Source organism: Cetorhinus maximus, chromosome 3, assembly GCF_964194155.1.
Source record: "Cetorhinus maximus chromosome 3, sCetMax3.hap1.1, whole genome shotgun sequence".
NCBI lineage: Eukaryota > Metazoa > Chordata > Chondrichthyes > Lamniformes > Cetorhinidae > Cetorhinus > Cetorhinus maximus.
This window is the reverse complement of record NC_135881.1, coordinates 135,168,172-135,180,482: the sequence shown is the minus strand read 5'-3', so window position 1 is coordinate 135,180,482 and position 12,311 is coordinate 135,168,172. Positions and strand designations below refer to the sequence as shown.

At 44.2% G+C, this 12,311-nt stretch overlaps 1 protein-coding gene across 4 annotated transcripts in view; it reads left to right on the top strand.

Annotated features, from left to right (window-relative positions):
• Nucleotides 1–12,311, top strand: part of cpvl (carboxypeptidase vitellogenic like) — a 106,081-nt gene that overhangs the window by 65,990 nt on the left and 27,780 nt on the right. For all 4 annotated transcript variants that reach the window (XM_078539033.1, XM_078539030.1, XM_078539032.1 and 1 more), the window contains 2 exons: nt 1,150–1,323; nt 7,675–7,857. In XM_078539033.1, the coding sequence (XP_078395159.1) occupies nt 1,150–1,323; nt 7,675–7,857 (357 nt within the window). The remainder of the gene's footprint in view (nt 1–1,149; nt 1,324–7,674; nt 7,858–12,311) is intronic.

Here is a 12,311-nt window from a genome sequence, read left to right as displayed (position 1 = left end):
TAACTAACCTTATGTAACATAATGCAACTTATAATGTAAATAATTTTGTACTCTACATAATTTTAAAATCTTCTATGAAAATGATGTTCCTTGATATATCCATGATATTGCGAGTATCTAGTTCATGGTTCATGAGTTTTAGAATATACCTTTTAGTTTTAGAATATAACATATAGTTTTAAGAATTCAAGTTTTAACTGTAGAAAATGGGGTACATGCAATGTAAACAAATTGGGGGGTTATTACACTTAAAAGATCAGAATAGAAGAGGTAGAGCTATAAAACGGCAGGTGAAGAAACTTAAACAATGCATGACCTAGCTGAAAACAGAAACTGAAATGAAAAGGGAAACATAGAAACTGGGAGGGTCAGTTTCCTTTCTAAGGAAACAATAACTGAACCTGAGATTTGGAAACCAAAACTTCTGGGCAGACTGAAAGCAGTTGAGGCTACGTAAAGGGATACAGAACCGTCCAAGTAGTAGTTGCAGCTTGGAACTGGTGTGCGCAGTTTGCAGGTTGCTGAGAGAAGATAGCCAAAGTAAATGACAGTTAGATAGACCTGCACTGTAAGTGGATCACAAAACTAACTTCATCATTCACTGTGTGGAATGCAGCTGAGGCTTAATCTCAATTTGAATTTTGTGAGGGAACAGAAACTAGTGCAAGAATGTACAGTGGTCACCAGAGTCTTGTGCCAAAGAAAGTAACCAGCAGATTACCTTGGCAGTATTGAAAAAATAATCAGAACATGGGACTGAAGCATCCACAGTCAAGAGATGGTAAATTAAGTTTTACATCTGAGAATAGCTGAGCTAAGGAGAATTAAATTAGTCTCCAGAGGACTGTTGCATACTTATAGGTGGTCCCAAAGAAGTAAATAACTTTAAGATTGATGCGTCTTGTAAGAGAATTCTTGAGGGAAGTAAGAAATAAACTTGAGTGCATGATAATATAATTATAAAACATATTGTTAAGTTATATACTGCTTGTTTTGTTTAAGTCTGTTATATACAATAAAGTTTGTGTTTTTGTTTAAAAACGTGAAATCTTGTGGCATAGTTCTATTGGTTATAACAAGCAGTTCAGATTTCTCTTCAAATGTTAACAACCCCTAACCGGATCATAACAATGATTTTGTTTTTAACAGGAACCTTTGGATCAAAATTATTTTGGTGCCTATTTATCACGGCCTGAAGTGAGGAACTCTATTCATGTGGGAAACCTAACCTTCCATGATGGATCAGAAGTGGAGAAACATCTTTTGAAGGATATTATGCAATCAGTGAAGCCATGGGTAGCCATATTAATGAATAATTATAGGGTAAGAGTCACTTCTGTGGAGATGAGGCCAGTGGAACCAATTCTCAAAATATAAGCTTTGGTATATTTATTCTGGATTTATAGAAGCTGTATTTTGTGAGAATGACCCCAATGTTTTGGCCAAATTGGAGAACACAATAGAGTGGTGGAACATGAAACAAGAACAGCAAACACTTATATTTGTAGTACACATATAAAAGCATTCCAAAAAGCTTCACATAGGTGTAATAAAATAAAAGGCTACCGAGCTAAGGAAAGATATGTTATGAGGGATGGTCAACAAGTTGGGTTTTTAGGTGGACCTTAGAGAGGACTGGGACAAGAAAGTGGAGAATTTTAGAGAGGGTATTCTAGAGTATGAGGTCATCAGCCATGGCTTCTTCTGGTGAGGTGGGGGGAGAGGGCAATGCACAAGAGAACATATTCAGAGGAACATGTAGTTCTAGCATGGAGGAGGGGACAGCAACAGAAAGGGATGAAGCTGTGGAGCAACTTAAACACCAAAGTTGAGAATTTTTATTTAAGGTGAAGGTGAACTGAGAGCCAGTTTTAAAAGCAAGTGGACAATACCAGAAGAGGGGGAACCATTTACAGTATTAACTAGCTTGGGGGCCAGGTATTAAAATGGAATTACAGTGAGCAGGAGACAGGTCTCATAGATAAGATGAGCTTAGAACAGAAGGGAGAGAAACTAGAAAGGGATGTGATTCAAGATTAGTCTCTTAGGGGATCTGAGGGGAGTTTTGGCTTAAGTGAGCATGGGGAAGGGAGGAAAGCAGTAGATGTGGCTGAACAGATTGTATCTTAGTAACAAAGAATTGATCATCTCATATTTGTTGGAGGTGAGAATGGAGGGTTAGAACGGAGTGTTTGAAAAGATAGTTGGTAGTGGAAATAAGAAGCTACTTCACCCCAGTGAACAGATACAGATCTTGTGATGATAGCTAATGCGTTACCTTCAATCTGTACCTTTTAGACTTGAGGGAAACGAATGTAAGCGTCATACCAGGACTGATGGCCAGGTTAGAAGGTACCAAAAGTTTTGCTAGAGAGCAGGGCATCGGGCATGGAGATGAGGGAGCGATTAGGCTAAAGAATAGCTACAGGAAATATCTTGGGATGGCTGTCCAGGCAGTTGAGAGTTCGATAGTGCAATTGCCTTGGCTGGGGAGGTGAGAGGGGAGAAGTTTTTTTCAGGACAGACACTAATAAGTGGAATTGGAAAAGAATAAGCAGATGCAAGAAAAGTGCTTTTATTTTGTTATTTACAAGCGATTTCTTTAAGTGATAGGGCCCTTTAAAATTTTTTGGGTGCAGCCACACAGGCACGTCACTTAAAGGAGCCGATTTGTGTGCGGCTTCAGTGGAAAGGTTCAGGCAGTGGCACAGCTTAGAGGGTTCATTGGATGCAGGCAGTTAGGAACACAAGGAAGCAATTGAAGATGGCATTGTCAATAATCAAGACCATAAGAGACCATGGGAAATGATGAGTTCAAGTGAGAGGCTATGAATCTAGGTAAGAAGGTTCATGTGGAGTGCAAGGTACAGTGAGGACAATGGGTTAGTGAATTCAGGGAAGATGGGCAAGGTAGGCTGAGATGGAGATGGACAAAATCGCCGAGGTTGAAGAGTAGCTCCATGAAGCAGCTGAGAGAGGAAATGAAGGAGGATATCTTGGGGTAAAACTTGGAGTGAGAGTTGGGGATTTTGCAGGCAGTGAGGGATTTAAAGGAGAGCCGAAAGACAGGTGAGATACTTGAAGCAGATGGAGTTGCGGGAAGAATAGGGGAAGGCCGAGGCCTGATTTGGTGATAGGGTTACACAGTAACTGTGGCCGTTTAGGTGGGTCAAGTAGTGGAAAGTGTAGCCAGGCAGGAGGCTTCAATAAGGGGAAAGATGTTGCCAATGCCATGCCACATGATGCATAATGTGTAATAATATACACAATGGCATTGATAATATTGGGTTATGTTTGATTTGGTTCATGGTTTTTGCCCTTTAAAGCACAATTACTAATCACTCAAAGGTGCATATTTAACTTTTTTCCAGAAAATTAACAGTGTTGCATTGTCCACGATTATGTAAACTACCCAACAGTTAACCAAATTGGAAATAAGCATTATTTTACAGTTTGACTTCCATCCCGTTAAGGCAACTGGAGGCGATACAAGTTCAGGTCAACTACTGCATAAAAATGTATCATTTCTGGGCAGAATCTTTCACTCGGTGTGCGGGCATGTGCCCAACATGCTCGAGTGTGAAATAGTGCACGATGACGTCAGGTGAGCATCCCGATGTCATCACGCACTTGGGCAATATTTCAGTCGGCAGGCACACGTGAGAGTCAGCAGCGCACCCGCCAACAATTGAGAGGAGTATTAAGCCCATTGATGGCACAATTAACTGGGATTTTCCACTGCTCGTCCAACATTACGGTTGGCGGGCAGGCAAATCGACCGGGGGCCTTTGCATTTTTCAGGAAACCTCATCCAAGGGTGGGGTGAGGTTTCCATCATTAAACAAAAAAAGAATTAAAAAGTTTGCACAGAATTTTCATGTTGTATGTGTTCAGGTGACTGTGTTTCTGATGCGTGGGCATTTTTTCCATGTTTTAAAACCAGTTTTTATTGGATTTGATTTCTTCAGCTCCCTGACACAGCTCTCTGCCTTCAGGGAGCTTTCTGTGAGTGTTCCCATCGCCCGCGCTGACTTCAACACTCGCCCTCCTCCCGCCCCTACCTCGGCAGCACTGAGCATTTCAGCGCACTTTTCACGCTGGCTGGCCATTAATCGCGGTTGGGGGCTGATCGCGGGCAGTGGGCCATTTCCCGGCCGCACCGACTGTGCCCGTCCATCAACCTCAAAATTCTGGCCTCGGTTTCCTTTATTCTCATCAGGAGTATGGTAGTATAGTGGTTAGGTTACTGGACTCGTAATCCAGAGATCTGGGGCTGGATTTTACACTCCCCTGCCGGCATGTTTTAATGCAGGGAGCCTTGTAAATAGAGAGCATGGCCTGCCTGCCGCCTTCCTTTCAGCCCAACCTGTCTCCCATTTTACAGGGGGCAGTGGAGGTGATGGGTGGATTCCCCTTCACCTACCTTCCCACCCACCTCCACATTCAACAGATCATTCACTGACATTTCTGCCATCTCCAACCTGATGCCAGCACCAAATACATCCCTCCCCTCTTCTTCCAGCATTCCAAAGGGACTGTTCCCTCTGCGACCATGGTCCATTCCTCAATCGCCCCCAGTGTCTGCTCCCTTTCTCACAGCAATTTTCCATGTAAGCACAGGAGCTGCAACACATGCCCTTTTACCTCCTCCCTTCCCGCTGTCCAAAGCTGCAAACACTCCTTCCAGGTGAAGAGATTTACTTATACGTTTTTCAATTTTATTATACTCTCTTTGATGCACATGATGCAGTCTCCTCTCCATCGGGAAGACGAAGCAGTGACTGATTTGTGGAATACCTCCATTCAGATCTTAAGCGTGAGCATAGCCCCAAGCTTCTGGTCACCTGTCATTTTAATTTTCTGCCCCATTCCCACTCTAACATCCGTGCTTGGCCTGCTACTGTTGAAACTCAATGTAAACTCGAAGAACAGCATCTCATCTTTCGATCAGACCACTTCACACCCTTCTGGTCTCGGCATAATTCAATAATTTCAGACTTCAGTAATTTCAGATCGTATCCTCGTTCCCCATTTTTCAGGGAACAATTATTGATGATTCTGCTGTTTCCATTTATGCCTCCTCTAAATCTAACTTCTGTTCATTTACTTGTCCCATTACCATCGCCTTTTGCTTTTCACCATAATCCCATTAGTCAGTTTATTTCTCCTGTCTTTCACTGTGCTACAGGCCTTCACTTTGTTCTTTCTCCACCTTCCACCCTTTCCTTGCCGCTTCACTCACTTAAAATCTATTATATATCCAACTTTTGCCAGATCTGGCAAAAGTTCATTGACCTGAGACATTTGCTCTTTTTCTCTCACCACAGATGCTGCTTAAATTGCTGAGTATTTCCAGCATTTTCTGTTTTTATATGAGCCCCGGTGTTGTTCTCAATGGTAAATTTTGTCTTTTTAGAATTGGAAGTTAGGAGCATGTTGAAGTTTGTGATAACTTTCCTTCTGCTGTTTGTCTTCTGCTTTATAGGGAAGCAGATAGTTCCTGTCACACACGGTAGAGTTTCACAGAAACAAATTTGTTTAGTTAATAAGCCTAAACTTATTTAATATCATGTTGGGTGGAAACTTGTCAGTTCCTGAAACTAATTCATGGATTGTTATCAAGACTAATTAGGCCTCTCAGGCCTGCAGTGCATAATGTACTTTAGTCTCTGCCTTGTGTTCAGGGATCACTTGATTATTTCCACATTGCAACACGCACTGAACAGCTGTGAGGGTTTTGTATGGAACACTTAGCAATCATTCTACCCTTCAGATACAATTCTTAAATGTACCATAGGTTTTCTAAAGCATAAGAAAATGCCATTTCATCCAATTTATTGGCTTATTTTACATGTATTGTGCTGAATGTTTAAATATGTTGTATGACAACAAGTGAGCTAGCAAATTGTACGGTTAAGTGTCATGATCCATGGGCAAAGGATGGTTATATTTACATTTGTCAACTTATAGACTTAATGGATTAGATTTTCATCCTTGAGACGGGTAGCAGGAGTCCGGAAAATTTCTGGTTCAGCCCCCCTGCCTTGGGAGAAAGTGCCCGCAAGGATGGGATTTTAATTGTGGGGTGGGTGCGGGCACGGGCACAGGCACAGGCTGCAGTCGGGCCAGCCGACCAGGGAAAAAGTTTGGAGGCAGCCACAGGGAGTGCCGGGTGCCAAGTTGGGCTGTTTAAAAGGCCCGCCTCGGTGCTGTGGGAATTCACCTCAGTTAAAATAAAAACAGGCCCTCACCCCATACACTGCCCATGCCCCATCCATGATACCTCATGGGTCACCACCCATCCCCTATGGCCCCTCATGCCTCCCATGCCAAACCTCACACCTCCCAAACAACCCCAATGGTCCTCATGCCAAGATATGCCCCCCAAGCAATCCCTATGTCCCCACACTACCTCATGCTGCCCAAACAACCCCTATGGCCCCTCATACCTCCATTCCAAGCTATGGCACTTCCGTGCCCATTCACACAATGTGCAGTGTATAGAACCAATGAACAGTAGGATGTGGAAAAAGAAAAGCTTTTTAAAAAAAAACAAGTCATTCATTGATAACTTTCTGCTTACTTAAAAAAAAAACTCCTTTTTACTAATAAAAGTGTTAATCATCCAGATCCTTTAAAGTATCAATAATGAAAACCACAAGCCCTCGAAACCACCTTGTGTAAATAAATGTTGTGAAAGTGACAGCATAGATCAGAGAGCCAAAACTGTTAATCAGGCAATGTTTTCTCTGACTCGGGTGTTTTAGTACTCCAAAGGATGTCTGGGCTCTCAGCCAAGAATACATAATGAGGCCTCCCAAAAATCCGGTAGCTTGTTGAATCATCTGAGCCCCAGGGAAGATATTGCTTGATTGACAGATTTGGCTTTCTGTTTGCTACCAATTTCATAATGTTTATTTGCACAAGATAAAGAGATTTTAGTTGCTTGCAGTTTCTACTATTGACACTTTAAAGGATCTGGATTATTGACACATTTATTGTCCTGTGGTAAAAAGGGTTTTTTTTTAAGAAATTTGAAAATTTTCAATGAATGACTTTTTTGAAGAAAGCTTTTATCACACATCCTACTGTCACTATAGGGTTCATTGGCTCTATATAAATGTACAGTAGGTGAATGGGCATGGAAGTGCCATAGCTTGGCTTGGGGGACATGAGGGCCATACGGGCTGTTTGGGAAGCATGAGGAGCCATAGGGAATGTTTGGGGCGCATAGCTTGGCATGGAGGGCACGAGGAAGAGCTTTTTAACTTGCCTTTCAAAAGATCCCCTCATGCAGACTGTGGTTCTCTGAGGTGGTGTGAACCATAAAATTTTGAGAAGTTGGTCTCATTCCATGAAAATTGCAGAGGACTAGGACATGCCTATCCCCTCAATGGAGCCGGCCCGGTCAGCAGTTTAGGCTATGGGCATTTGACCGGAACCAGTCTGCAATCTTAAAAGCCATTCCAGAAAATTAGAGACCCTGAGTGGGGGAGAGGGATTGGGAATCCTAGAATGGGGTCCCGGCTGCCATTTTTAAGGGGCTCCTGAATCATCGTGACTCGGCAAAAATCCAGCCCTAAGTTCTAGTTCCTTCAGCATGTATTCTGTTCCAATATAGCGGACGTTTGTGAAAGTCCTTCATATTTCCTTTTCTCTATTTTCTTCCTTCAGGTGTTGATGTATAGCGGACAACTTGATATAATTGTAGCAGCTCCTTTAACTGAACGTTTTCTGCTTACTGTGCCGTGGTCCAAAGCTGAGGAATTCAAAAATGCAAAGCGGGACTTTTGGTTCATCAATCCCAGTGACACTGAAGTGGCCGGCTACGTTCGAAAAGTCGGTGACTTTTATCAGGTACCACAATTACAGTTATCTGTTGAATCTTTTGAGACCCCAAAGGGTATTTCCTGGCTTTGAGTTCTTGGGCAGGATTTTTCCCGTGGGCTTCAGGACCCTGACGTCAGGCTTAAATGGGGATTGAAAGCTTGCACGTTGTGAGGCTCGCTATCCAATTGAGAATGGCGGGAGTGATCTTGAAGCTGGAGGGCCAATAGGAGTTCCTCTGGCTCAGAAAACACAGCAGACTGCCTTTTCATGTAACTGAGACAGTGGGTGCCCCTAGATTGCGGCCCCCTCTCTCCAGCCTTTTTAAACTGTCAAATAAAAAATGCCCTTAGCCACCGGGCCATCGTTGTCAGGGAGAACATTCCAGTTGGCCTTTGACAATAGAGACTGGATTTTTCCAGAGTTGGGCAGATTCCAGAGGCCTTTAAAAATGTCAAGCGGGACCCAGATACAAAAGTCCCACCTCCATTTCCAGCAGATCCAACTTTTTGCTGGTGGGCGGAATGGGGCAGGGCGTGAATCACACAGGCAGGAAACCTGAACTCAGGCCATTTGAAATTAGTGCTGAGTTCAAAACATCCCCATTTTCTCTGTTCCAAGGCCTTAACCCGCAATATAGGAACCACAAATTTATGGGGGAGGCATAAGTGCTCTTGAAGGGCAGATAAGGTGTGTTTAAGTGTCATGACCTGAAATTATTTAAATCCCCAGCCCTTTAAACATGAAAAAATGTTGGCTGTGGCTGCCAGTTAAAGTAAAAAAGCAAACCCACAGCTGGAGTGCATTGGTTGACAGAACACCTTGTGTAGCTTTGAAAAAAAAAATTAGCCATCTGTTCCTGCAGTTTCAATAGAGTTCATTGTTGACATTTCCCTAGTGCTATTATTACAGCTGAACCCATGATGAACCCAAACCATTTATTTCAACAGGGGAACTGAATCCTAGGCCTTTAAACAATCCTTATTAGCTTAATAAAAGCAAAATACTGCAGATGCTGGAAACCTGAAATAAAAACAAAGTGCTGGAAATATTCAGAAGATTTGGTAGGACCTGTGGAGAGAGAACCAAAGTTGATGCTTCTAGTGGAATATGGCTCTTCTTCAGAACTGACTCAAAACATCAACTCTGTTTCTCCCTCCACAGATGCTGCCAGACCTGCTGTTTCCAGCACTTTGTTATTATAACCCTAATTAGTTGCCTGCTGCTTTTGGGCAGGTAGCTCTGTTGCCTCCTCCCCACCCCACCCTCCTCCATCCTGCTTTCGGGAAAATGGCCCGGGGGTAGGATGGTGCTAAAAACTGGTATGGCAGCCGGCTGCGCAAAATTACGGATCCTCCCCTCTGGGTCCCTGCTCGCCCTCGTCAGGGCCTAAAGATTCAGCCCATTTTCTCAAAATGTTCCAACAGCAATTCCTAAGAATGTGGCTTTTTACACAAAATGGAAGTTGCACCTTTTTTTATATCATCTGTTATTAGCAGAATAGCTTACTTGAAGATTAATAACTACCCCATTTGTAACAGCTGTAACTACTTTCAGGATTTAATACAATCCTGCATAACTGCATGACAAATATTAGAGATGAACTAGTGTCCTTCAGACTAAAGCAACTAAGATATTTACTTATAACTAAATAGCGATATGAAGCACAAAAATTAAGCAAGTGCAAGCTCGATGTAAAGAGCCATAAAAGGAGAAGTGTATAATGGAGTTAATTATGCTATGTAGTAATCTCTTTGGATGGAATATGAGTATCTCTTTAGTTTTGGTAGCTCCGGTCACTGGCCATACATGTTCAGTTGATGTGCCAAATGCTGGAGTTTTGTATCACTGATACTGGGAACAAAACTGAGTCTTTTGCCTGATCAAGTACTGAAATTTCATTTGGGTGACAAACGTCAGTTTTTAATATATTATTAAAGCATCTCCATACTTGTTTCCGTTGACGTAGTCTTTCAAACTCACCACCCTCATTGACTCTAAAGGCTTCCTTCCATCATGCATTGGGCAGGATTTACCTGCGGGCTGCGGGACCCTGATGTCAGGTCGAAATGGGGGACCCAAGCCTACATTTGCCAGGGGCCAGACCAGGGGAGCTATTTTCCTGGAGGTGGCCTTTTGTGTGTTCATCTTCCAATTAAGGCGAGCTTCCGATGTTGTTGGACCAATTGCAGGGCTGGTATCCTCAGCAGCACTACTGGGCACTAATGAGGTAGGCCTGAGAACATAACAACACCTCAAAATAGAATCACCTTCAGAGAGGTAAAAATAATTCAATATTTTAGAGGGAGAAAGGTGACATGCCCCACAGAAGAGAGGAGAAAGCCCTCTGGGGGAAGTATAGGTGCTGCAGGTGGATTTTCCTTTCTGTAGCCCTGTTACTGGGGCACGTAGTCTCTGGCACTAATGACCTCCTGATCTGCTGCAGGGAAGCCACCTCTATTGAGCTGACGTTCTCCATGCGGTGGGAGGGGTGAGTGCCCCTCCTCAAGATGACCTGAAAAATCAGCCCTAATTTGGATTAGCTGCCCACCTTCGTTAGTGTGGGCACTGATCCACTTCTGGGAAACCTCAAGCGGCGGGGATGTGTTGGAGAGCCATCCCAGTGCAGCTCACCCCTATTTTCCCACCCCCATCTCCATAGGGCTGGGAAAATTCTGCCTTTGGGCAGAATTTTCTGCCTGCCGGGTGGGCGGGCCCAACCCAATCTCCGGCGGGCAGGGAGCCGATCCCCGCCGGAGAAGCGGGCCCCGCTGCCATTTTACTGGGCGGGCCAATTAAGGCCCACCCATCGTGACGTCCGCGGGAAGCGCTATGCGCTTCCTGTGTGGGCAGGGGGGGATTCCCCAAAAGCAAGAGTGCGCTCTTTCACACATGTGCATGAAAGAGCGCACATCTCCCTGAGGTAAGCTGCCTCAGGGAGATCACTGACACTTTTAAAAACATTAAAAATAGAAAAAAAAAATCCTTAACATGTCCCCCTTATGTGACAATGTCACATGAGATGGGACATGTTCATAAATTACACTAAAACTTTATTAAACTGTTTAAAACCCTACATGAAACCTCATCCCGCCGGTGGATGAGGTTTCATGTTTTCTCTATTTGCCGCTGCGGCTCCTGGCCTGCCCACCAACCTTAAGGTTGGATGGCAGGTCCTTTAGTTGTTTTAATGATCCTGTCAATGGCCTCAATTGGCCATTGACAGGTCGGAGGGCCCGCAGCTCGTTTTGCTGCGGGCTTGCCTTTCTGAAAATTTAAATGGGGCGGGATGACGTCGGGGGTTCCGCCTGATGTCATCCCGCCTCATTTTATGCATCGGTGAGCAGGCCCTGCCCACTGCTGGCCAACGGCAAAATTCAGCCCCTTGAGTTCAAAATCTTGGTCTTCATTTATGAATCCTACCGTGGTGTTGCCTCTCCCTACCTTTACAACCTTCTACTGCCGATGTGCTAATGTTCCTACTCTTCCAAATTTGCATCCTACCACCTGCCGTTGCACCTTGTGTAAGAGAGCCATAGCCATCCTTGCTGAATAGTCGGGAATTAATTCTATTAGCCATTCCACCCCACTGGCTCGCTCTCTATTTTCAAAAGCTTACTAAAATCTAACTCTTCAATCATGTCCTTGCGATCTTCCCTAAGATTTAGCGATAGTACTCTTATCTCTTAAGTCAGAGGATTGCGGGCACAAGTTCTGTGAGAGAGACCTGAGCTCATAATCTAGGCTGACATCTCATTGCATTACTGAGGAAATGTTGCATGTCAGAGGCCACATCTGCTTCTTCAGGTGGACTTAAATCAACCAATATCACCAAAACGGATTATCAGTTCATTATTTCATGGGCAGAATCTTCTGTTTGGCGGGCGGGGCCCCCTCACCAACGCAGGGTGACGTCACCCCGCGTCATTTAGATTTTCAGGCTGTGTGCCGGCCAAACTGTCAAAGGCCTATTAAGGCCATTAATAAAGTAATTAACATGATTAATGGACCTGCCTGTCCAACCTTAAGGTTGGCGGGCAGGCTGGGAGCCCAGACGGGCTTCTGAAAAAACATGAAACCTCATCCACGGGCGGGATGAAGTTTCATGAAGGTATTAAAATTTTTATAAAATGTTTATATAAAAGAAATTGACATGTCCCAGCTCATGTGACAGTGTCACATGAGTGGACATGTCAGTAATTTTTTTCGCTTTATTGAAATTTGCAAACCGGAGCTGATCTCCCTGAGGCTGCACTTAGCCTCAGGGAGATGAGTGCGCTCTTTTGCACACATGCGTGGAAAAGTGCACTCCCAGCTTAGGGAACCCCCCCCTGCCTGCCCGCAGAGGGAGTGCATAGCCCCTCCTGGAAGACGTCACACTGGGTGGGTCTTAATTGGCCCGCCCACGTAAAATGGCGGCGCGCCCCCAAGTGGGGGCATTGATCGGGAACCCACCCGTCATGCCCATTCCCGCACATCCCCCC